The sequence below is a fragment of the Mus caroli genome, unplaced genomic scaffold (assembly GCF_978045245.1).
Source record: "Mus caroli unplaced genomic scaffold, Mus_caroli_1 scaffold_16, whole genome shotgun sequence".
Lineage (NCBI taxonomy): Eukaryota > Metazoa > Chordata > Mammalia > Rodentia > Muridae > Mus > Mus caroli.
This window is the reverse complement of record NW_028227271.1, coordinates 20,395,565-20,421,351: the sequence shown is the minus strand read 5'-3', so window position 1 is coordinate 20,421,351 and position 25,787 is coordinate 20,395,565. Positions and strand designations below refer to the sequence as shown.

The 25,787-nt window shown below is 51.0% G+C and overlaps 1 protein-coding gene across 2 annotated transcripts in view; it reads left to right on the top strand.

Annotated features, from left to right (window-relative positions):
* The window catches only part of Mpped1 (metallophosphoesterase domain containing 1), a 78,850-nt gene that overhangs the window by 43,175 nt on the left and 9,888 nt on the right, over window positions 1-25,787 (top strand). For both annotated transcript variants that reach the window (XM_021183538.3, XM_029470156.2), the window contains exon 4: window positions 12,865-13,090. In XM_021183538.3, the coding sequence (XP_021039197.1) occupies window positions 12,865-13,090 (226 nt within the window). The remainder of the gene's footprint in view (window positions 1-12,864; window positions 13,091-25,787) is intronic.

Here is a 25,787-nt window from a genome sequence, read left to right as displayed (position 1 = left end):
TTCTTTTTAATGTGCTGTATCAAACTTACTCATTTGCATATGTTGGACCATCCTTGTACCCGTGGAAAGAATCGCCTTGGTCACGGTGTATGATCTTATTGTGCTGTTGGATTCAACTTGCAAAGTGTTTTATTAAGAATTTTTGTATCTCAGGGATATTGGTCTACAGTTTTCTTTTATGGTTGTGCCGGTATCCAGCTTGGGTATTGTCTTAGCCATTGTTCTACTGCTGTGACGAGACACCATGAGCATAGCAACTCTTGTAAAGGAAAACATTTAGTTAGGGCTGGCTCACCATTTCAGAGGTTCAGTGCCTTGTTGTCATAGTGAGAAGCATGGCAGTATGCGGGCAGATGTGGAGCTGGAGAAGGAGCTGAGAGTTCTACATCTGGATCCACAGGTAGCAGACAGAAGAGAGAGCCTCTGGGTCTGAATTAGGCTTCTGCAACCTCAAAGCCCATCCCCAGGGATACACTTCCTTTAACAAGGCCACACCTATTCCCCAAAGGCCACACCTCCTAATCCTTCTCAAGTATTGCCACTCCCTAATGACCAAACATTTAAATACATGAGTCTAGGGGGTCATTCCTATTCAGACCACTGTAGGAATCAAGGTAGTGCTGTTTTCTTGGATTGAGATTTTGAAGCACTCCATCCTTTCTCTTCTGTGGAGGAGTTTGAGGCACACTGCTGTTCATTTTTCTTTAAAGACTGAGTGGAAGTCATCAGTGAATCCACCCAGTTCTGGTTTTTCTTTGTTGAGAGACTTATTAAAATAACAGTTCCAATCTTATTGCTTATTATCATTCTTTTTAGCAGTTTTTAATCCTCTTGGTTCGATTTTAGAAGATCATATGTATCTAGAATTTTTCTCATCTTCTAATATAATTTCTCAAAAAATATTCCTTAAAAGTCCTGTGGTGCCCATCTTTGCAAAGAACCAATTTTCTGATTCCTTGTGTTGTTCCTTTATCCACTATTTATTTCTTTTCTGATATTTGTAATCTCTTTCCTTACTGATTTGGGTATTGGTTTGTTCTTGTTTCTCGAAGATCTGGAGAAACAATGACCAGTACACAACAGAAAACACCAGAGTTAAATTACCTGTGGAACAAATGGAACTGGGAGACACTGGCAGAATATTCCAGTGGCACAGGGGACACATTCTTTTAATTTGCGAAAAGAACACTATTTCAAAATGGATCATAATTTACTATAAAGCATCATCATCACACATACTAAACATAAAATAGTGTCTTGCGTCAGAAAACAGTGGAACAAAACTGTAACCTGGCAGCAAGAAAAGGGACAGCAATCACCAGAGGATGAGAGGGACGTTTGAATGACTGGTCATCGAGGAGATGGACCTGCCCCCAAAGAATCAGACTACAGTGGAGACACAACCAACTAGAACTGGCTAAACACTGGCAGTCCTGTGTGTGTGTGTGTGCGCGCACGCATGCGCATTCACGTGTGCATGTGTTTAGGCCAGAGGACAATCTTGGGTGTCACTCTTCGGGAGTCACTAACTTTATTTTTGGAACTGGCCTGCAGCTTGCTAATTCAGCCAGTGAACCAAGGATCCTCTCCAGACTATCTGTGCCTACCCAGTTCTAACATGGGCTCTGGTGATCAAAATCAGGTCCCCCTTCTTCTATGAGCATCTTATTGACTGAGCCGTATTCCCAGCTCAGCAGAGCCAGTTCTAAGAGGGAAGTTTATAAGTACATAAACCAGCAAGACTAGAGAGATCTCAAAAAAAAAAAAACAAAAAACAAAACAACAACAAAAAACCCCAAAACGAACAAAACAAAACCCTTAAGTGTATGACACATCTTAGCTGTGCTGTCTCTAGTGGCTGCCAGAGTGGCCCAGTGACAAGTTGCTTAGCTGACCACCCACCTTGGAAACTGGTTCAGAGCAATCCCAGGGTGCAACCCTCAGAATCACAGAGGAACCAGCCAGTGCAGGTTCATATTTGACCTAACTTTACATCAGTGTGAACTGTGACACAAATAAGTTTAGTTGTGCTTTGTTTTGTTTTGAGAAGGTCTCACATAGCCCAGTCCTTTAGTATTGTCTCCTGCTAGTGTGATAAAATACCCTGAGAGAAGCAACTTAAGGGAGAAAGGTTCAGTTCATTTTGCTCACAATACCAGGTTACAGTTATCCATCATTATGGGAAGTCAAGGCAGGAACTTGAAGCAGTTAGTCACACTACACATCCCATCAGGAGCAGACAGCAATGGATTAACACATGTGTATCTTCTAGCTAGTGTGATTTCTTCAGTCCCATGTAGCTTAGAATCTCCTTCCTAGGGAATGGTATCACCCATGATGGGCAGGTCTTACTGCCTCAATTTATGTAAGCAAGATAAGGCCAACCTGACACTTCTAGATTGTGTCAAGTTGACAATTAAGGCAACCATCCCACCTAGGCTGGCCTCAGATTCCCTATGTAGCTGAGGATGGCCTTGAACTCCTGGTCCTCTTGCATCCAACTCCTGAGTGCTGGAATTACAGGTGTGGTACCACCAAGCCCAGGTTTCATTCTGACTTTTGAACAATAGGCAAAGCAGTTGAGCGATCAGTCTGTCTGTGGATGGAGTTATGAAGTAGATGAGGAACTTCTTTTTGGTTTAACTGAAATGGTGTTTGCTTTCTGGTAGCGCCACAAAGTCCCTCAAGTCTTACGACCAAGGCAGTGGCCCCTGCATGGCTCCTCCCCTTCCTGATGCTTACTCCCAGGTTCTGCTTCAAAGCATCTTTTGTTTACGTTCTAGTTTTGAAATTATAATTTGATGACATTTCTCCCTTGCTTTCCTCCCTCCTGACCCTCCCACATATCCCCCAACTCTCCCTCAAATTCATGGCATCTTTTCATTAATTGTTATTGCATGCATTTATGTATATATACATGTGTATTCCTAAGTATAACCTTGTATGTGTGTTTTTAGGGCTATTTAGCACTGGACAAACAATTGATATGCTCTTTTTTGGTAAAGACTATTATTTCTCCTGCTCCCAGCTTCCCTCAATTGCTGTAGTTGTGTGTGTATGTATGTGTGTGAGTGTGTGTATGTGTGTGTGTATGTGTGTGTGTGTGTGTGTATGTGTGTGAGTGTGTGTGTGTGTGTGTGTGTGTGTGTGTGTGTGTGAGAGAGAGAGAGAGAGAGAGAGAGAGAGAGAGAGAGAGAGAGAGAGAGAGAAGGGTTGAGGACTCTTGGCATTTTCCCTGTTCCATTTGGAATGCCCATTGGTGATTGGTCATCTTAGTTCATCTCACGTGTGGGTAGTCATGCTGATGAGATCTTGTGGGTATCTGATATTACTAGGAGACAGAATCTCATAGCAAATTCTCTGATCTCCTGGCCTTAACAGCTTTCTCTCCCTCTTCCAGAATATCCCCTGAGGGTTAGGAAGCACTTGTTTCTTTAAGGCACAATTGGGCACTGCTCATTTTAATATTCCTATTTCAGATGTCACTGTAATACTTCTTACAGCTAGCAATGTTGCTTTAGAAATGGAACCTCTATGCCCTCATCTTGGGTTTGTTTGGATATGCTCTGTTAAACATCTTGCTTTTCTCAAAAAAGTGGCTGACTTCTTGTTGGTTCAGTTGTGGTGTGTGTGTGTGTGTGTGTGTGTGTGTGTGTAGTTAGCACAGCGTAGCATCTGTTGAACAGGTGTAGTGATACTGTGTGCATTCAACACATGCACCGAGTGTCTATTGGGTACCAAGTTCCACACTGAGATTTGCCTTACAGCTTGAAATGTCTCTGGATGAAGTGGCAGGAGATGCTGGATGCAGTGGTAGGAGATGCTGGGTTAACTCAGCCTTAACTCAGCCTGCTTTTCCCCTAGAGTAAGGCCCGCATCTGTCTGGACTTGGCTTAGATCCGACAGAGTCACCATCCTGAGCCTCACTTCACCCTGTCCTCACCTTGCCCCATCCAGGTCTGGTGTCAGTCCCCCAGATTGGAGAGGGCTTACCTAGGGAAGACATCTTGGAAGGAGCAGTATTTGGCTGATGGGCATAGCAGGAATTAGAAAGAAGAGCTGGAAGGAAGAAGGTCTGAGGTACATGGGTTGGCCAATCCAGGTGACCCAACCACTTGGATGAGGAGCCAGGGCACAACCATGATAGTGGCCACCATAGCCTCATGTAAGTGCCACCATCATCAACTATGCTGGTTAGCTTTTTGTTAAGTTGACACATTTGGGAGCAGGGAACCTCAGTAGAGAGACTGGTCTGTAGGAAAGCCTGTGGTGCATTTTCTTAATTAATGACAGGTGTGGGTGGTGCCACCCCTGGACAGGTGGGACACGGTTGTATAAGAAATTAGGCTGAGCAAGCCAGGAGGACATGCTCATAAGCAGCACCACTCCAGTGTTTGCTTCAGTTCCTGCCTCCAGGTTCCTGCCCTGCTTGAGTTTCTGCCTTGGCTTCCCTCAGAGAACTGTGACCTGGAATATATGAGCCAAGCAACTTGCATCCCCCCAGATTACGTTTAGACTGTGCTTTATCATAGCAACAGAAACCCCAAGCAAGATTCCCCCAGGTCACCACAGGCCTTTTGTGAATGTACTTGGGTACGTATTTTCTGTTAGACCCTGGCTTCTGGGGGCATAAGGTCCCATAAACTTCTTTCCCCTGTGGGAAGCCTTATATACGGGTGTAGAGGCATGGGCATCCTTCATCCTGAAGTGGTCCACACTACGGTAGCACTGGAAACACAGTTGATGGCGCCTAGGACTGAATGTCCCTGTTTGAAAAACATTTCCCAGGCAAAACAAATGTTGGGAAGTTAAACATTTGGGCTATTAGCACAGAACAGAAGACGGATCGCATTTGCCTTTTAAATATGGGCACCAGCGTGGCACAGTGGTTCCAGGAGCCTCCCACAGAGGACCCACAGGAGTCGCTGAGGCATGTGGTAGGGCCAGCCTTTGCTTTAGCGGAGCCCCTGCTGTGCTAACACATGTCTGTCCACAGTGATGTCTTTGCAGCAGGAAGCTGCAGGTGGGTATGGGTCCCTGAGCCTCTCTGTGCCCTGGGTAATGCTGGAACTTTTTGGAGCCCCTGTTTAGACAAAATCTACTGTCTTTTCTCCCATTTCTGGGATGAAATCTCCAGAGAACCCCAGGTTGTGATACAATCAATTGAGGATCTAAGCCTTCAGCTTTTCTGTATTTTCTGTGTGATGTTCTGATGCCTTGGAATCTCCCTGGGCTGCAGGGACTGTGTCTGCCAGGGTTAGCAGCACGCCTTCCACAGGCAAGCCAAGCACACCACAGCCAACAGACCCTTTGTGGGGCGCTCAGGTGAGACCCTGTTCCATTTGCCTTGAATACCCAGAGTGCCATACTATGAGGAACAGCTCACATGCCCCAGGTCCCCTCAGAGACACCAAACTGGTGGCCTTTAGCTTGCTCACTTGCCTGTTTGGCTCACATGGTGTGACCCACTGCTGAGGCTCTTAGTCACATATCTGCTTCACCTTCTGACCGGCTGAGCTCTCCTGTGGACCCTGGGGTGCCATGGTATGCTTCTTGCTCTTAAGTGACTGAGTGCCTCTCCCCCAATGTATCCCTGTCATATACAGCTGATGGAACACGTCTGGAGAGGGAAAAAGTGTGACTTCCTGTGTTTGCTAGCACATGGTGAGCATCCAGGCTGCAGGCAAGGGTGCTGAAGGCGCCCCTCTTGAGTCAGCCAGCCAATGAGAGGTAGATATGGGATTGGGCTATGTAGCCTGCTACCCTACTAGGTTGTCTTCCTCTGCAGACTGGAGGATATGGTGTTTGCTTACAGCGAGTGTCAAGATGTATCACATACACATTGCTAATCCTGGCGCCTGGCCCTGGGAGGTCACTACAGACAGAACTGTAGGCATAGCCCGTGCCTCCCATATCCTGTTCCAGGGCTCTTTTGCCTGTCTGGGTCAGACATGGATCCCACTCTGTTTACACCAACCGGCTCACATGATCCATGCTGTGTGCCTGGCCCTAGGACTTGGTCACCGGCAGCTTGCTGCTGACTCTCAGAGCTAGCTTTTTCCCAGCGTTCCCCTAGACTCTGCGCCACGCTAAGCCGTCTGCTAACTCGAATCTCCCAGACATTGGCAAGCGTTTAAACACAGAACTGTCAACGACGCACTAAAAATGCAATCAGAGATCGTTATACCGTCTCTGCATCCCACCCCCTCCACTGTGTTCTGTGAGACAGGGAATGGGCAGGAAAAAAAAGCAGTAAGTGGGTACCTTCCTGATTGTCATTGTGTTTAGAGCATGCTAAAACCCTGCTGGGCTCAATGTGCCACTCTGGGACCAGCATGGATGGTGTAGAAATGTGTGTGCCTTTCACAGAGTGTGACAGATCAGGCTGTGTGGACCCAGTGCAGCCTGGGATGGCATAGAACAGGTTAGCAATAAAGGTTTAATAACATCTTTGGAGGGAGATTAATGTCAGGACTTCCCAGGCTCCCACAGGAGTCCCCCAGCATTCTGTGCACCTCAACTTGGCTGCCTTTGGAAGCTTTGCTCGGATGCTCCTGGACTCCATGCCTCTGGTAAGTGAAGAGGAAAACTCACCTGTCACTCTCATCTGCTCTCCTGATTGACAGTTCAAGGTCTCTTTATCCATTGAAAAACCCATATTTAGCAGATACCAGCATCTCAAGTAAGCTGGAGAGGAGTGTAGCTTCTAGGTAGATGGCTTAGTGTCACCATGTTGACATGGTAGGGTGTGTTTACCAGTTCTGAAAAGGCAGGGGTAGAGGCTGCCTTTGAGGTCAAGGGTTGAGGATCAGTATACCAGAGCACCCTAAAAGGGCCACCTGGGACACCGCCCATTGTGGTGCTATGGAGTCCTTCAAACCACTATGTGTCACTGGGGTGGGCTTTGAGGTTTCAAAGGCCCATGCTAGTCCCAGTCACTGCCTTTGGATCAGAATGTAGAGCTCTCAGCCACTTCTCTAGCACCGTGTCTGCCTACGTGCCGCTGTGCTCCCTGCCATGATTGTAATGGACTAAGCCTCTGACATTGTAAGCCAGCCCCAATGAGATGTTTTCTTTTATAAGAGTTGACTTGATCATGGTGTCTCTCCACAGAAGTGGAGCACAATAGTTCACTAAAGTGCTCTCGCTATTTTTGGGGTCCTAAAAGAACATTTCCTGGGATACAGCAAAGCAGAATAAGTCTTGGGCTTCTAACAGAGTACAGCTTCAATGAACACAGCCCCCCCACCCCCAGTGTAGCATGCATTTGGACAGGCTGACCAATGCCTCAGTTGAGGATGTCAGGCTGGGAAAGTCAGAGAAAAAGAAAAGGCATTGGGACATGCCTGCCACCCTAAGCCTAACCAACTAGCTAAGCCATCCACTCACTCAAGCTGCCCTGGGCTGAGACCTTCCAATGGCTGCCTCTTCTGGTCTCCTGCATTTTCCATTCCTGGCTCCACAGGGTGACAGTGTGACCTGGTCCACCTCTGCTTGTGAAACAGCCCCACCCCAGGGGTCGGGCTTCTGTCCGGGCACTGGAAGCAGCTGGGCATGGGGTACACTCACTTCTCTGTATGGGTAGAGGGTGGGAAGGTGGTGCTGTACAAGATGTCTTACCACACTCAGAGATGTTCTGGGTTCTGGGACTGGAAGGCAAGCCTGTAACAAGGGGCCACAGCCCTAAGTCAGTGATGAGCAGGCCGTTGAAGAGCCTTAGTCTGGCCTCCATGCTCCCCGTCAGCTAGAGAGCAAGGAAGACTGGAGGAGACTCACAGATGGGCAATTACATAGATGAAGGAGTAAGTCTGAAAGCCATCTCCTGGCAAGAACAGGGATCCTAAAGGGAAGGAAGGAACCAGAAAGATGGAGACTCTCTTCATGTGAAGGAGACAAGTCAGCGCTACCAGGTGGATTGATCGAGAGGTGTATTCCTCCATCTGCCTCTCCATTCAGCTCCCCATTGGTCTGTCCAACTTCCTACCCACAATAGCATGCAGGCTTGTAAAAATCCATTTATACACCCTACCAACCATCCACCCTTACATCTGCTTCCACACACACCCTGCCATTTAATCATTCATCTGTTCACCTACTCAGTTACTCTTTCACCCACACACCAATCCACTGATCCCCTCTTCCCTCTTCCCCCTACCTACCCACCCCCATTCACTACTCATCATCACCCACCCACCCAGCCAGTCAACCACATACCCACCCATTCATCTGTCCATCCATCCATCCATCCATCCATCCATCCATCCATCCATCCATCCATCCACATACCTACCCATCTGCCTGCCTGCCTGCCTGTCTGTCCATCCGTCCATCTGTCCATCCACTCATTCACCCTTCCTCCTACTTAACTCTCAATTCACACACACACGCACACACACACACACACACACACACACACACACACACACGCTGAGGGACAAGGCAGGGTGGTTCAGAATGTACCTCCATGCTGTCACAGGAGTGCCAGGAGATTTTGTCACCCATGGTTTTTTTTTTTAGCCACTCCTTTGCTTAGCATGTCTTATGCTTTGGCAACCCAAATCATCTCCCTCAGATGTCAAAAGGAGAGAGAAATGCTTAGTGTCTGTGGAGATCACAGGCAGCTGGTGAGCTGTCAAGTCCAACGGACCTCCCAGACAGATGGACACAGGGCTTGACCTTTGTCGTCTCAGGGATGGGGTGTTGCCTGTGACACCCACCTTGTTGAAGGGAACAGATATTTGAACCTGTCACCCTGGGAAGGTACAGCTCCCTCCTGCTGCCTGGCCTTGGGCGTGGGAGGTGGTCCCTTGTGCTCTGTCATAATCCCTGGAGACTATAGGTCTCAGCTCTCCTTGTCTGCCACTGGTAGAGCTCCTGAGGGGAGCTGACAGCTTCCTGCACACCCAGCCCCCACAGAGTCACTACTGCAGAAGCGTGGAATTGTGCAGTTGGCGTAATTTGCTGATTTACTTAAGTAGCACCCCCAGTTAGAGACATGACAGAAATCCATTAGTGCGGCCCCACCCCCTAGCTTCGCTCGCACTGTGAACGGAAGCCAGGATGAATCAGGGACGTAAGCAGCCAGTGGTGGCCACCCCCCCATCCTGCTGGGCTCTCTTGTCACCTCCTGGACCAGTCCTTGTTCTGTGCTCAGGGAAGGACTAATGAGGTTCCCAGGCTGACTCTAGGGTCTTATGGCCTTGAAGGACTCTGGGTCAATGGCCCAGAGGCACCGAGTTAGTTGACATCTGCAATGTCACCCCTGCACCTGAACGGTGGGGCTCCTCCAGTCTCCTATCTTCGGCTCAAGGCCCTCAGATATGGAGTGAACTTAATGATATCTACTTTGGATGGCTCTGTGGGGAATCAAGATCGCGGTGACACTAGGGTGCTGCTCCAGGAGCAGGTGGTCAGTTAAGCTCCTCCCTGCTGCTCTGCCCACTCAGTCCCCACTCAGTCCTCAGCTCTAGTGCAGTGCTCAGCTACAGTGGTGCAGGTGGCTTTGTTCACTAGACTTGTGAGGGAATGGAGATGGGTGGAGCTAACACGCCCACTCCCTGGATTCTGGGATTTCCACCGGGACTAGTTGCAGTAAACCGCAGGGTGGGGCTTGGGGACTCCATCTCCCACAGCCTCATTGGTCATCACTTACCTCCCACTGACCCTCCTAGGCCAGGGTGTGGTTACGGTAAGGCCACAAACCCCAAGTGGCTGACAGTGGACCACATGTCAAAATGAGTGAACTATACTCCGTGAGATGGTAGGATTCCTCCTGTTCAAGGAGACAGAAAATCGGCACTTCATGACTGAGCCAGATTCACCGAATGTTAATAATGACAAGATGATAATAACGAATACAATTGCTTATTTTTAGAAACCAAGAAGAATGAAGTTTTATTGGGAATCTCTCAAATTTTTATTGCTGGCAACAAATTCAATGAAAAAAAACCAAAGCTGTAGCAAGCTGACTATGTCTGGGGCAGGGGTGGGGCTTGTAGCCTCTAGTTTGCAAACTCTGGCTCAGAGAAGCTCACTTCTTCTTCCTTTGGAATGTTGAAAGTTTTTGTGCATTTCCATCCAATGTGGTCTGCAGCACAGAGATTTCTCACACGGGTGGAGTTCTCATGTGTGAGGAAGCTGTTAGCATGTGGCAGGGGTCGGGGGGGGGGGGGAGTGTGGCCACACAGGAGGTTGGAACTGAGTCTTGGGCTCGGACTTGTCCTATCACCATGGTTTTCCAGAGCTGATGATCAGACTTAGAGACACTGAATCAGTGTGCAGATCAGGGTTCCTTAGCTGCCACAGTGCCCTAGCCAGGTTGAGAGTCACTGGACACCCACAGCCCTTTGCCTTGATGGCCAGGCATGTGGTGAAGCAGGTGGTATAGGTCTCAGGTGGGCCTGCTTGGAAAAGTGTATCATTGGCGTCTAGACTGTTCCGTTTCATTGCTGTTAGGATGTGGGTTTGTCAGGAGGAGCTGGAGAGTCCTAGCTGGGTATTTCCCTTTTTTTTGTTTTTGTTTTTGTTTCTTTGGTTTTTGTTTTGTTTTGTTTTGTTTTGTTTTGTTTTAAAATCTCCATGCAGAAGAAGTTGTAGCAAAGAACTTCAGGACAAGTCAGCCAGGAACAGAAGGCAATGTTAACATTTTGTGTGTATGGGCATGTGAGTGCAGCAACTACAGAGGCCACCAGAGGGCGTCAGGCCCACTGGGGCTGAAGTTACAGGCAGCTGTGAGCCTCCAGATGTGAGTGCTGAGAACTGCACACAGGCTCTTGGAAGGGCAGAAGCCCTTGACTGATGCGTCATCTCTCCAGCTCCTAGAAGACATTTTGACAGAGTTAGTTTTAAGTATGGGTATTAGAGAGGGGGGAAGGGAGGGACTTGTTAAAAAAAAAAAGCTAGTATACACTACTGTACCCCATGTGTGGCTATGTGCCAGGTAGGGTGAGGGAGGGAGAGAGAAAAGCAGAATGGGGGAGAGGGTGGGTGAGGGAGAGAGAGTGAATTGACCTTAACTGTCTTTATAGTAGCCATGCATATGATTCGGTGGCTTCTGAATTTATATCTCTAAAGGCTTCTAATCTCTCTCTCTCTCTCTCTCTCTCTCTCTCTCTCTCTCTCTCTCTCTCTCTCTCTCTCTCTCTCTCTCTCTCTCTTCAGAGGGAGCCTTTCTGAAGTCCCCTGGATAGGATTAAGGCTGATAAGGGTAAAGCAGTGGGGTCATGAGGGTCACACAGGGAGCCGAGAGTTGTTTTCACTGTGAACAAAGTTAATCGCCTTGTTAGTGAGGTTCCCAGGAAAGCACAGGTCACACATGGAAAGAAAACAGGTCATATTCCAGGCCTGCGCTCCGGCTTTGAGCGCCGCCTGGTGCTGATCTGAAATCTGTCTCCGTGAAAGACCGAGGACCACCTTGATCCTCAGGCAGTGAGAAGCTTCATCTAGACTGAGGTGAGTGAGGGGTTCCTTCCCAGTCCCATGACCCACTATATTTCACCTTTCCATCTTGCCTGGGTCATGCAGCAGTGAGTGAGCGCAGGGTGTCACATTGTGTCACAGATCACAAGGCCCTGAGCCTGAGCTGCCCATCCTGGCTCTCACCTGAGGGCCGGAACAGGCTTCTCCCCAGAATACACATGGCGGCTGCATCTCAGCCCGGTTGTTGATTCTGATTCCAGATCCTTGAGCATGGGTTACCAAGAAGAGAGGCAGAAGACCAAACTTGGTTCTCCTAGGAACACTCACACATTGATTGTGTGTGTGTGTATGTGTGTGTGTGTGTGTGTGTGTGTGTAGGCCAGAGGTCAATCTCTGTGTCAGTCATTCCTTAGGCATCTTCTGTTTTGATTTTTTTTTTTAGACAAGTTCTATCACTAACCTGGAGCTCATCAGGTAGACTATGCCAGCAGGTCAGTGAGCCCAGGGTACCCACCTCTCTCTACTTCCCCAGGACCGGGGTTACAAGTGTGTGCTACTAGACCTGGATTTTAAAACAACAACAACAATAGCAGCAGCAGCAGCAACAACAACAACAGCCACAGCATGGGTTCTGGGGCTAGAGCAAAGCAGACACTTTAAGCTGTCTCCACAGCCCAACATTTTATTTTAATTCTCAAACCAGGGCTTCCAGAGCCATTACAGCTTCCTTCATGCAGCAACTGAGGCAGAGGGCTGGGCAGTGTGGGGTCTGGGCACTGAATGAGGGCAGGGTGAATGGCACTTTCTGGGCCAATGGGGAGGATGCCCCATAGGTGGGCACTGCTGGTCACTCTGAGGCTGTTAGCCTCCTGGTTTTTTGGTTTTGTAACCTGCTGTGTGGTTCTTGGGTCTGAACCTTGCAGATGACATCAGACCACGGTGTACAAAAGGTTGGGCATTCCAGAACCTTGTTTTGACTGCAAATTCCATGTGGATGCTGCTGGGCAGTGGGGTTTTCCCTGAGGGCAGCATCTCTGAAGGTTTGAACCAGATTCTACCAAGAGCTTGCACGTGTAGGCTGAGGGGTGATAGCCTAAGATGGAGAAAGCTGAGAGACTGGTGGCAGCTGAGGCTTTTCTCCCAGCTGAGCTGGGAGGTTTTCTTCTAGTCAGAAGTAGACAGAAGGGAGGGAAGCAGAGAAAACTAAGGCAGCTTAGGTCCTGGAAGGATGCTGCTCTGTGCTCAAGGACTGATGGCCAGTAAAGGCCAGGCAGGCTGAGCCTGGAAAATGATTGGGACACTGCCTCCTCCGATCTAGAGGCCAGGATGGGGGCAGTGGGGTACCCCTGCCGAGGGACTCCAGGGATTGTCCCCAGCTATCTCCCTTTGGTGGCCCTGTGGCTTCCACAAGGGCCGCCAGCATCTCTGTGCATGCCCACCCCGCAGGCAGCCTGCCCTATGAGTACAAGATCGTGATTGCGGGCAACCACGAGCTGACCTTCGACCAGGAGTTCATGGCTGATCTCATCAAGCAGGACTTTTACTACTTCCCATCTGTGTCCAAGCTGAAGCCGGAGAACTATGAGAACGTGCAGTCTCTGCTGACCAACTGCATCTACCTGCAGGACTCAGAGGTCACGGTGCGTGGCTTCCGGATCTACGGCTCCCCATGGTGAGTGTGATCGGCCCCCACCTTCACCAGCTGTTAGGGCGAGGCAGCGGGTGGTGGCGACTCCAGTCTCCTACAGGGGCATCGGGACCCAAAGTTGAAGCTCAGGGCTGGTGCAATGAGAACAGGAGGATCTGGGTCTTGGTCTTGTCACTCTCACCCTCTGTTTGACCTCAGGCAGGCTACTGTCACCCCCCTGGGCCTCAGTTTCCCCATCTGGAACCAAGGAAGGGTGATATCACCTATATCCTCTACGTGATATGTGTATATATATATATATATATATATATATATATATATATATATATATAACAATATATATATATGTTGTCTTACATGCAGGCAGGTGGTATTGTCTCCAACTCACGATAAAGAAACGGAGCTGGGAGAGAGTATGGACCTTCCAAGATGGCACAGCTCGGCAGGGGAGGGCTGCAGGGCTTTCTTTCAAACACGCGCCTCCAGCACGAGGGAATCTTCCCTTTCTGCCTGTCTTCTGTCCTCCACAGAAAGGCATGTGGTTGTTGGAAAAGACAGTTGATCCACATAATTGAGGAAAGGCATCTGGGACCATTAGACGGTCCCATGGGACACTTTCCTGTACAGGGACAGCAGCTGTTTAAAAAACAAATGCACAGGGAATCCTTATTCTCTTGGAGACAGTGGCTGACTGGGCCGTCGCTCTGAACTCACCCAGCTGGGCGGTGCTCAAAGTGACCACGGGTCCAGACTTGCTTTGTGATGGTCACTGTGTCCGTGGCAATGGTAACTGACTATCACGGTGCTGCCGCAGACAGTGATGGTGATGGTGGAGATCTGTGGTGATGGTGATGATGTTGGTGGTGATGCTTATGATGGTGATGATGATGATGACGATGAAGTTTGTACTTATGTAGATGATAGTGATGATGTGGTTATGTTGGTGATGATGATGAGGATGGCAGTGACGCTGCTGCTGCTGCTGCTGCTGGTGTTGGTGATGATGGCAGTCACCGGTGAGGCTGGTGGTAGTGATAAGGATCAGGTAATGAACAAGATGGTGGTGATTCTGCCGCCGCCTGTGGCATCATGTCAATAGTCTGCGGGCAGATCTACTGGCCCTTGCGTGGTCACAGGGTGTGAAGTGCTGGCAGGGCGAGAGGAAGCTCCCCAGAGAAGATGGATGACCTCAGCCTCATGGGAGGAGATGGGCGTGGGCAGGGAGGGGGTGGCACTGTGGAGGGCTCTGGGTGAGCTAAGAAAACACAACACATCTGGGGAGCCCTGGGCCGTGGTGTTTGATGTCCCCTGGTGATTTGAGGCTGAGGTGGGGATAGGGCCAGTGTGGATCTTATGAAGCCCCAGGGAAGGGAGAGGGGCCAGCCTGACCCATCCTCCTGTCCCAGGAGGAGCCTGCTGTCTCTGCCTGGGGTGGTGATGCTCAAGGGTTCCATGTACCCTCCTGCTGCCTCTGAAGGTTTTTGGACACTCAATGAGGTGAGGGACTCGAAACCAAGGGCAAGGATGTGAGAAGGAAGCTGAGGCTGCCTGACAGGGTGCAAAGGCTGATCTGAAGCCAGCTCATGTGAGAAGCTCACATGGGTCACCTTGAGCTTCTGATGGGTCCTGAGGCCTGAACAATCTGGGCGGGGCAAAATAGGGTGGGGCCATTAGGATGAGACAGGTTCTGAGTGTGAGGAGTGTGAGGTCAAGAATCAAGACTAGATCTCTTCCCTGTAGTTTACAACCTGCCCCAACACACACACACACACACACACACACACACACACACACACACACACACACACACACACACCATATACACCATACACACACCACACACACACACCATATACACATCACTCACATACCTATATACACACACACACACACACAGCTCCTTAAAAAGAAGGTTATAAAGGTTAGAGGCATGGCTTAGAGACCAAAACAAACAAACAACCCCCCCCCCCAAAACTAGGAAACCCTAAGCTTAATTTTAGCCTCACATTTTGTGGGCTGTGTTGCCCTGGGTATCACTGGATGACCTTCCTATGCCTTAGCTCACTTTCTTACAGAATGGAGTGGCAGTGTGCCCTCCTCCAGTGGTGGCTATAAGGTGTCAGAGGGCTCCCCCGAGCCTATGGCCGTTGCCATAAGTGCACAGAGGATGGAGACCTGCTTTGTTAGTGTGTTACAGGGATGCCCTTCCTTCATGGTCTAGTAAGGAGGGCGAGGGGAATGGAGGAGACACACCACCCAGCAGCCAGGCTCAGGAGAGCTGAGTAACTCAGCGTTAGGGCTCCCTAGGTGTGCACTCCTCTCTCCAGGGAACGGCTCATAAGCCATCACTGAACTAGCCAAGAGGATGAGGCTTGGGTGAGCCCAGCTGCCACTTCAGTCACTGTCCTGCTGCTTGGAGCTCTGGCCACCAGTGGCCCCAGTGTGACCTTCACTGTGGACATGACTGGCCTCTTTAGTTCTGGCTTCCCCCAGGCCTTGCCTTCTTCTTGACCGCAGACCTGTGTCAGTGGAAGCCCAGGCTGGTGAGCAGAGTAAATGAGCAGGGTGTGTGTTGGGGGAGGGGATAATCAGGAAGCTGTGTTGTGCTCCTGAGAGGGCATGATGGAATCCACGATGTTCCCTCCCCACTGGATCAGGCTTTAGAACTAGGATAAAGGGAGGGTGGCACACACATCCCCAGCCTGGCTGTGCTTACACACCATGCTTTCTTTGGCCTGGTGACACAAACAGCCCCAAGGCTGCTCTGTGTGCAGCATTCTGCTTGTTTCTCTGAAGTTACCTGGGGCTGGAGACAGGTGGCAGGAGGTGACTGGCTCTGTTTCTGTGGGGCCACAGAATTAGTCCTGGGAGCTGTCCCTTCCCCTCTGTGTGTTGGAGAAGCTGTGTCTCTAGCGGTGTGCCTGAAACACGGGCTGCACAGATCAAGGCACCACCAACCACTCCAGCCCCGTGACTTTGGGTAACTGTGGCAGCCTCTGGTCCCACTGTGCCATGGGGAGATGATGTCACTGCAGTATAGCAGTGCTTGAGGTCCGTGTGGCTCTGCCTGGCACGAGATAAACACCCTCAGTGGCTTGTGGTTCTTGTAACTCATGATCAAAGGGGGCATGCTCAGAAGGGGGTTAGCCCAAGCCAGATGAGGGTTAGGCTGACAACAACCCCATTCTATAGACAGGCAAGAAGAGGTCCAGGTGGGCACATGGTTCAGCCAGGGTTTTCAAAACAGAGGTGCCCCAGACTTCTGGCCAACTCCTGGTGAGCTCTGCCCTCTCTGGAGTCAGGGTCATGCAATACTTTCCTAAGTACCATGTGCGTGTCCTAGGGGATATGGAGACCTGAGAATCACTCTCCTGGATCATAAGTAGATGGATCAAGCCATCCGTGAGAATTGTTGAGAACATGGCTCCCACCAATCCCCATGGACTTGGCAGGAACTCACCATTGCAGTCATTGCTGTCTTGGGTTCCCGCCCTGATGGCAAACCACAGTCAGCAGCTGTCTCCTGATTCAGGAAGAAGCCCTGGGAGTTAGGGTCAGCGAAAAGCCTCCATGGAGAGATCTGGGAACTGAAGAGATCACGGAGCTAAGGATGTGGGGAATGGAGTGGTTGTTGCAGGCAAAGGCCAGGAGGCTGGACGGGGTGTCAGGCTTGTAGGCACTGTGGCACTACTTCAGACCCTGTATGGGTCACAGTAAGAAACAGAATCCACAGGCTGGGCAGCCAGAGCCTCCACCCCTGGATTCTTGACTGGCATCCCTGCCCTACCTTTCTCCCCAAGGTCCTGGAAACCAGGTTTTCCAGAGTAACATCCCTCAGTATCCCTCCAGGGACGGAGTACCTGAGGACCACAGCAACACTGAGGTGGATGCTTGGGACCTGCTGCCTCCCTGTGGCTCGTTTCCAGGAAAGCTTTGTGGATCCTGCCTCACTCTGCATCAGAAAGATGCTCACCCAGAAAGTGCGTCGCTGCTGGGGATGTGTGCCTGTGGGTCACAGGTGACCTCCCCCTCCTATTCCATGGCCTCTGGAGGGCCTGGGGGCAGCCATCACCAGGCCTCTGCTGATGAGGCCTCTGTGCATCTTGCCAATACATTCCTGGCCTGGTGATCCAGCCCTGTCATCCAGGAGTCCTAGTCCTGTCACTGGGCTATGGAAGCATTGGCCAAGCTGAACAGCCTCCGCGAGGTTCATTGTCTGGCCAGTAAATGTGAGGTCTCAGTACGTATGTTACTCTTCCAAGGAAGAGACCGTTAGTGGCTGGTGTCCTAAGGATGCTAGAAACCACACACATGGAAACGGTATAAACCAGCCTTTAAAAATGTATTCATAGCTTCAGAACCTCGTAGCCTAGCTACAGACTCCACCCAGACCTGGGTGAGGTGTGTGGGATGAACCCTTCCCCACAACCGTGTCCTAAGGTTTGAGGTGAACACAGTCAATTTCTTGGCACCGGTCAGCTACCCTCAGGGTGGTTCATGGAGGGAGAGAGTGATGGATGATTATTGAATTCAGGTGATTCAAGACAAGCTCCACGGACAGACATACCTGTAGCCTGTCTCCTTTCCAGTCAGTCTGTCAGTGAGTCTCCCTTCCCAGAGGATTTTGTCAAGCTGGTGATTAAACTAGCCAGCACACAGTGAGCGGTAAGGTTATTTCTTCTCTCTCTCCAGTCACATTGGCTGACGCGTGGAGTTCAGATGTTTTCCCCAGCTTCAGAGCTGGAACTCTGTCATATACAGGACGGCAGTCTGAGAGCCCATGTGGCTTTAACAGGTAGTGATCTGCTTGTCACAGGGGGGTATGCACCCAGGGTCTCTGTGTGCCAGCAGCGATTCCAGGTAGCCACCACGTGCTCCCTGCTTTTACATGTGTGCCGGGGATCTGAGCTCTTGCTCCTCTCTTATCCGCTAGGACTTTGTCCACTGAGTCATTTCTCCAGCCCTCCAGTCTCTTCTGCAAAGTCGTTTTGCCAAGTGATGTCCCCTGCCAGCAGTTGCTTACCTGTACCCCTGCCAACACTTTGTAACATAAGGCAGTAGGTTTTCCTTGCTCTAGGGTGGGTGCTGATGCTGCCGTGAGCCTTGGAGCCTCTCCATGGCTTCTGGCTGCCTACATTCCTCCTCTCTGAAGTACTCAAATCTTTTGCCTCGTCTGTTATCTGGGGGCAAGGAGAGTCTGTCTTTTGGTTGGTTTTAGTGGCGTGGGGATGAAACCCAGTGTCTTAGACACACTAGGCAAGCTCCCTTTACCACTGGGCTGTCCCCCTGGCCAGCTCTGTTCTTTCTCTTTCTTACTGGTTTCTAGAGAGGCTTAGTGTGCTCTGAGTGGATCATGGGTCCTTAGTCACTTGACACTTGACAGATCACCTTCTGTCTTCTTGCTCTGCCTTCTTACAGAGCCACGAGATGAGCAGAAGCCCTGGACTTGGGTGTGATTAGACGGCTTCACACTTTTCTTCCTGGCAAGTGCTTCCTGTGTCCCGCTGATGGGATCTGTGCTCCCTGGACCCTGGAGATTCTTTCCCTTGCCCAACAAAAGCCTGCTGCTGGCTTTTCAGGCTTGATCACTGGTGTCACTGGAAATGGGGGTACTTGGTGTGAGTGAGCGGGATGTGTGTGTGTGTATGTATGTGGTCCCACTTTGTGTTTTTCCTTGTGGACACTGTTGGCAGGCACCGTGGATCTTCTCTGCCATCTTGTCTCCACAAGGGCCTGGGTCAGCCCTAGTCCCTCACTCCACCAGCTCATTCAGAGTGGGACAGGAGTGTCTTATGTCACCCTAACAAAGGGCTTCTTCAGTACCACTTCTGCTCACTGGAACACTTGAGACCAGGGGCTTCTTTTGCACGTAATCTCTCTCTTTCTAACTTCAAAGCCTGACTCGGCACCTGGTTTATGTTGATAGATGTTTCTTGAATGAATGAGTGCACAGGTGGGAGGATTCCAAGCAGAGAGGGGTCCAATATGACCCCTCCCTGGGCTGTTTGCCTGTGTGCGAATCTTTCTGTGGCCTCCTCTTGACCTCTGTGATACAGAGACTCTCTGTGTCGCCGTCGCACAAAGCCACAGTTCTGACCACAGCCATGCTGCTGGCACTAGCACAGCAGGCTGGGTCCTCAGTCCAGCCTTGTAGAGTGCCCAACTGGCTCCTAGAGACAAGACAAGTCCCCTCCTTAGGTCTCAGGTGTACTCTCTCACTTTAGAGATCAAGGTACTAAGGTTCAGGAAGCAAGCTGACTTGCTATGAAGGAAGTTCCCACAAGGATCAAGGGGAGCTGGATCAGGGAGGGAAGCATGGTGCTCTCAGGACAGCTACAACAAGGTGCTACTCGAATGCCTTTCACCGGGGGAAGAGCATGGTATAGAATCACGTATCCTCTGACCAGAATGGGTTCAAGGTCCTGGGTACTAGAGCAAGGAATCTAGAGTGTTGGTCTGAGCATCCTGATGCCCTGAGAGACTGCCCTGAACTGGGCCCCCTTACTCCCTAGGTTCCTATTCCATGTTGGACTCTGGACACGTGGCCTGCCCGTGCCGCCTCCTGGCTCACCACGCTGCCCACTCTCACTAGTTCCCCGAGACCGAAGGCCAGATGCCTGCCTCTCTGTGCCTTTGACCTGGGTAGGCTCTCTGCCAGCATCTGGAGAGTAAAGATGGGGCAAAAATCTGGGGAAATCCTACCTTCCTCATGGGCATATGGTGACTCTGTGGGACTTTTGACACAGTTGCTGGTCTCCAGAACTATAGCTGGGCGTACGTCCATGACCCAGGGCGGCTCTCGGGTGGAAGTAAATGTAGGAAGAGGGAAGAGTCAGCTTTTGCAAAGTCCTGCCTCTTCTTCTTCTTCTTCTTTTTTTAATCCTGCATATATACCCTATTCATTTATGGGTTTTGGATGCATTTTTTGTTCTCATTTAACTAAAAACGGCCTTGATTTAAAAGAGAGAGAGAGAGAGAGAGAGAGAGAGAGAGAGAGAGAGAGAGAGAGAGAGAGAGAGAGAAGGGAGTGAGGGGGAGAGCGGAGCTGGCACGTAGCAGGCCCATCTGCTCTAATTACTTGTGGTATTTTGAAAGAAGGGATCTAAACCCGCTGAGACGCTGAACTTAGGGAAGGGGAAGTGGCTGCAGGGCTTCGGGACCTGCGCCCCGGTGGCTGGGCTCAGATAAGGATTCTGTGCTTGGCTGGATTGCCTCTCCTGTCAGGGCCACACCCTGAGACCTAAGGAGGGGACTTGTCTTGTCTCTAGGAGCCAGTTGGGCACTCTACAAGGCTGGACTGAGGACCCAGCCTGCTGTGCTAGTGCCAGCAGCATGGCTGTGGTCAGAACTGTGGCTTTGTGCGACGGCGACACAGAGAGTCTCTGTATCACAGAGAATTCAAAGAGGCCAGAGAGAGAGAGAGAGAGAGACATTGCCTGGCACACAGTTGGAGTCTCATCGTGCTGCTGACTGGCTGCGGCCACCCAGTGTTGAGAGCACGGATAATAAAGGTTTCTTTTACATAGCTGATAGCTGCAGACAGCACTCTCTGAGCCGAGCACAGAACAGCGAGTGCCTGGTGGCCTCTGGGGGCAAGCTGGGGGTGGGCACTCATGTCCTCTTTGATGTCCCATTCTCTTACTTTGTACAGTTAAGTAGGCTTGCTGCACAGCCTGGGGCTGGAATGGAGCAGCCTGGGAACACTGTCTGTCTCTGACGGTGCTTAGGGAAAGCGAGTCGGTGTGACAGATGTGTCTTACCACAATCCCCAGGACGATCAGTGAGGTTCCCACTACTCTCTCACTTCAGAGATCCAAGTACTAAGATTGAGGAAGCCAGCTGACTTGCTATGAAGGAAGTTCCCACAAGGATCAAGGGGAGCTGGATCAGGGAGGGAAGCATGGTGTTCTCAGGACAGCTACAACAAGGTGCTACTCGAATGCCTTTCACCGGGGGAAGAGCATGATATAGAATCACGTATCCTCTGACCAGAATGGGTTCAAGGTCCTGGGTACTAGAGCAAGGAATCTAGAGTGTTGGTCTGAGCATCCTGATGCCCTGAGAGACTGCCCTGAACTGGGCCCCATTACTCTGGCTGTCACAGCGTCAGCTATGGCCGCCTGCTGGTGGGACACAGTGAGTCTTGCTGTGTCAGTCCAGCCCTGCTTATGGCCCTGGCTACATCCCACCTGGCTTCCTGGAGCCCTTGCAGGTGTCTCCTTGTCGGCTAGCTGCTCTGCTGTGTGCAGGCTTGGGACCTCCATCCGTCCTGTGTGAGTGATGGGATGGTCCAGGACCTGATGTCCAACTCCTGGTACAACCCTTGCCTTTTCTCTTAACAAAACCTTGACAAACCACATCTATGGTGCTTTCCTGCTGTGCGAGTGTGTGTGTGTGTGTGATGTGTGTATTAGACTGTCTTTTGACATTAGTGTGTCTATTGTGGTCATGTCTATTGAGACTCAGAGGTCTGGGCAGCTCTGTTAGAAGTCAGAGTCTCGTTTGGTGCATAGCCCAGTGTAGGGGGTTGCCTGCCTCAATCTGTGAGTGTGCCTAGCAGGAACCACCTTATGCTAGTGTCTTGGCTTGGGGCATCCTGACTGAGAACCAGGGACTTGTTGCTGGAGGTCTGGGCTCTGGAGTCTCTGGTAGAGGAGCCTGGACTGGAGTCAGGGTGTGAGCTTTGTGGTCTACTTTTATTGAAGCCCTTGGGGGGGCCAGCTTGAGGAAGGTTTGTTGGAAGCCCAGTCCTTCCCTGGCTTGGTGGCCTCTTGCTGTCTTACTAATGTTAAGGTCCATCCCCCTGAAGTCCCCATACAGCATCTGTCTTGAGCTGTCCTGCATCTTTGGGTAGCTTTATGAGGTTATGGCCTTCATAGCTTGTTCAGGCAACTGAGGAAGACTTCCTCTCCTCAGGACCCAGACAGGCCCTGAATGGCTTCCCTCGACCTGCTCTGTTTGATCTGTGTCCTCAGGGGACAGAAAGGACTATGATATCTTATGTTACCAGTGAGTTGGGGATGTACAGGGATGCTGAAAGGGCTGGCTGTGATCTCAGACCTGGGAGGAGGCAGGCATGTGGGTCACTCTACTGGGGTGTGTTAGCCTCAGCCGGTGCTGGTGTGGGGTAGCCTCCTCCTGACACTGGTCTGGCTCTCTGGTGGGCCCCATGGACAGCAGAATAGGCTGGGCTTCTGCTCCTGTCCCTCCTATGGCTGAGTCTTTTCGTGCAAACGAGAGAGAGGCAGCTGCTGTGCATTGAGCCATGGGGGTGGTCAGCAAGGCCACCTAGTACTATCTGTCATTGTCTGCAGATGGCATGTAGTAAGGAGCCACCTGTCTGTTCAGGGAACTGCCTATATGACTGGCTAGGCTTAGGTCCTTCTCCCGGGGGAGGGGGGGGCGAGGAGGCAGCAGAAGACACAGCTCAGGTCCCCAGAGACCCTGCCTGAAAGTATGTCCACTGCTGTTTCACTACCCCTCCCTCTTCCTGGTTCTCAGCATCCCAGACCTGATACACTATGTCTATGATGGTATCTGAAGCAGGAAGTGTCCTTGACTTCTGGACACTTCTGAGCTGATGGCGCACATATCTGTGCACACATGCACATTCAACATACAGGCCTACACACATGTACATATATTCAATAAACACACAAGCCTACCCACACATTTGTGATACACACACATGTCTGCACACACACACACACACACACACATGCACACAAAGACACTCATATACCCACAGGCACAGGTGGACTAGGGAAGTGCACTGTCAAGGACACACACACACCACACTTCCTTCCCCTTCTCCCTCCTATCCTTATCTTCTGCCTCTCATCCCCAGCCACTGCCTCTGTGCCGCCCCTGTCCTCTCTAGCAGGCTGCTGTGCGCCTGCTCCGTCTCCCCACTCAAGATTAACGTCTGAGACGAATCACTTGCCGTCTCTGCACAGAGTCCCAGCAAAACAAAAGATGAGCGATTCCACACATTGAAAGGGTGGGGGAAATTAATTAGGAATGACAAGGGACCCACTCTACGGCGCTGCACCTTCTGCTGCTGACGTGGTGGCTGCTGTTGTGGCCCCAGCAGGTGTGTGAATGACAAGCTTCTGGACACTGGGCAGCTGGTGGGTCCCTGCCCACTCACCATAGCCTTGGGCCATACTGCTTACTACCCATCCACTTCCCCCAGCCCCTGGCCTCTGCATGCCAGCACCCAGGGACACAGGGGAGACAGCTGACTCAAGTCTCTGCTGTAGTAGGAGGGGCTGTCCCCCAGAGGTGGGACATCTGCACTGTGCAGTCTAGACCCTGGGCTTGGGAGCTGTGGTCCTATCCCTGGTCTCTCTGAGCCTTGGTTTTCTCTATTGCAAAACGGGGGTGGGGGTCACAGCCTAGTTGGGGTTCTGCGCCCAGTGACAAATGGCAGTTTCGTCTGAGACACTACTTAGCTGTGCTGTAGCTGACCCCTTTGGGAGTGGCTTAGGAAAGCCTGTCTTTAAGGGGACCAATGGGAGCATCCTACGGGTAAGTTGACCTGAGTCCACCCCCAGCATCAAGCTTTCTGAGCACCAGAATGCAGGTGGTGACACCAGGATACAGGTTCCTCCTCGCACAATGGGCACACTCTGCCCCCCGCCCCTCCCGCCCTGGGCTGGCTGGCTCCTGAGAGGGTGAGGATGATTAGCAAGGGGCTGGCATCCTTGCTAGAGCTGTCACTCTGAAGCTTGACTGGCAGGTCTTAGGGCGGGACTACCACTTGAAGGGTACAGAGGGGAGAATACTAACCCGGAAGTTCTTCATGCCTGCAGCCTGACAGTGTGCCTGCTGGCTTGTTCCAGTTTGCATTCATCTTTCATCGATGTTCTTCTTGAACATACCTTCCCTGAGGGCCACCCGGCTCAGCCCTCGGCCAGGTATAAGAGACACAGGGGCAGATCTGAACACTATGCTGGAGAAACCTCCAACAGACCATCGAGGTGGGGGTGGGGTGGGGGGGTACCTGGGCCAGAGGAGAGAGGTGATCAGGGGACACTTCTGGAGGAGATGGCTTTTGAGTTGGGCCTTATGAATATGAGCCATGGTGAGAAGTTAGCGCCTCTGATGTGGGGTGGCAGGAGACAAAGTCTGGGGATAGCTACAGGCTTGGGCTGCTTACAGAGCAGAACAGGCACAGTCAGCCTGTTGGGGGAACTTCATGGGAACCTGGACTGCATTGTCTGAGAGTCAGTTGGGGTAGGTGCAAGGGTCCTGTGTGCCAAGCCACCGGGACTGCATGTTTGTTTGTTTGTTTGTTTCCTGGAGACAGTGGGGGAGCCATGGAGGGATTTGGAGGTGACACAGGCAACCTGTGATGGATGCAGCCTCTTCCCTGATCAGCCAGGCTGAAGGCTCCTCCCAGGGAGCCTGTGGGAGCAACTCAGACAGGAAGCTTCTGTGTGGAAGGGAGAGCTGGTGCCTGGTTACCCACAGCAGCCTCTTTGCATCAACCATTAGCTTGAGCACAGGACGCAGGGGTCTGGGATCCTGGCCCAAACCCTTCTTGCTCCTGTGCTCAGATATGCTAGCCTTCTCTGTGCTAACACTTCCAGTGCCTGAATGCGAAGCTCCCAGCAGTTTCCTCCCAAGAGTTAACTGAGCAACTAAATACAGAGGGTGTTACCATAGAAGGGTGGTTATTTTTATCGTTTTGGGTTAGAAGAGAGAGCCTGGCTCTGGACCAGCACTCTGGGTACCCAAGTGCTGTACTCTGGCTATGTCACTTAGGTATGGCTCTACACCCTAGCTTCTGTGCTTGTGGGAACCATGATGGCAGGTATCTCCCTGGGTGGGTGAGGGGCCCCTGAGCTGCCCCTCTGTGGATGCCCCTTCAGTGTCCCATAGGGTCAGTGCTCAAACATGATCTCTGGCCTGCGAACACTTTGGGGTCAGGCCTCCACTGCCTTACTCTAGACCCAGGAAATGGGTTTAGCCAGAAGGTCACTGTACCCCCCGATGAACCTTGGGGAATATGCCCACTCTGGGGCCTGAAAGCTTGCTCCAGAGAAGCAGAAACTAGGGCCAGGCAGGCTCCGATTCAGCTGCTTGCTATAGAGGAGTGTCTATAGCCGCATCAGCTGTCAGGGAACCCAACTTCACGCTTCAGGGGGACCCTGTAATGATTGGCCATGAGGAGGTCATTTATATTGGCTAAGCGGGCCTAATTAGGTTTGATCTGAAGGTTAGCAGACGCACACAGAAAAGCTGTTAAGGGGTTAACCTCGGAGAGATTACGTTGTATTCAGTGCTCTGTTAAAGTTTGAATTAATTTTTCCCATGGGTTTGCTCACATTCTAATTTTCAACTAAATGAGACATCTGTTTCAGAAAAGGAAAATTTGCTCTGGTTGTCATGGCAACTATCATTCTGTAAGAAAATTATTCCAATGGTTACTTTAGAACAGAAAGACAGAGATTCAGGACATAAAGCCGCCTTCGGCTCAGTCGGAATTCTGATGGACCACCCTCCCTGGTTAAGAGATGCCATGGATGATGAGCCCGGTGGCAGGTGGAGGTGGAGCCGGGTCCAGATGTTAGGTCGCAGTGGAAGCTGGTCAAGGGGCTCTTGGGCACCCCAATATTATGACTTGATCAGTGCATCCCTCAAATAGCACTGGAGGCTCCAGGGCAGACTGTACACTGAAGATGGTACCTCCTTTATCTCCTGGACCTGAAGCAAG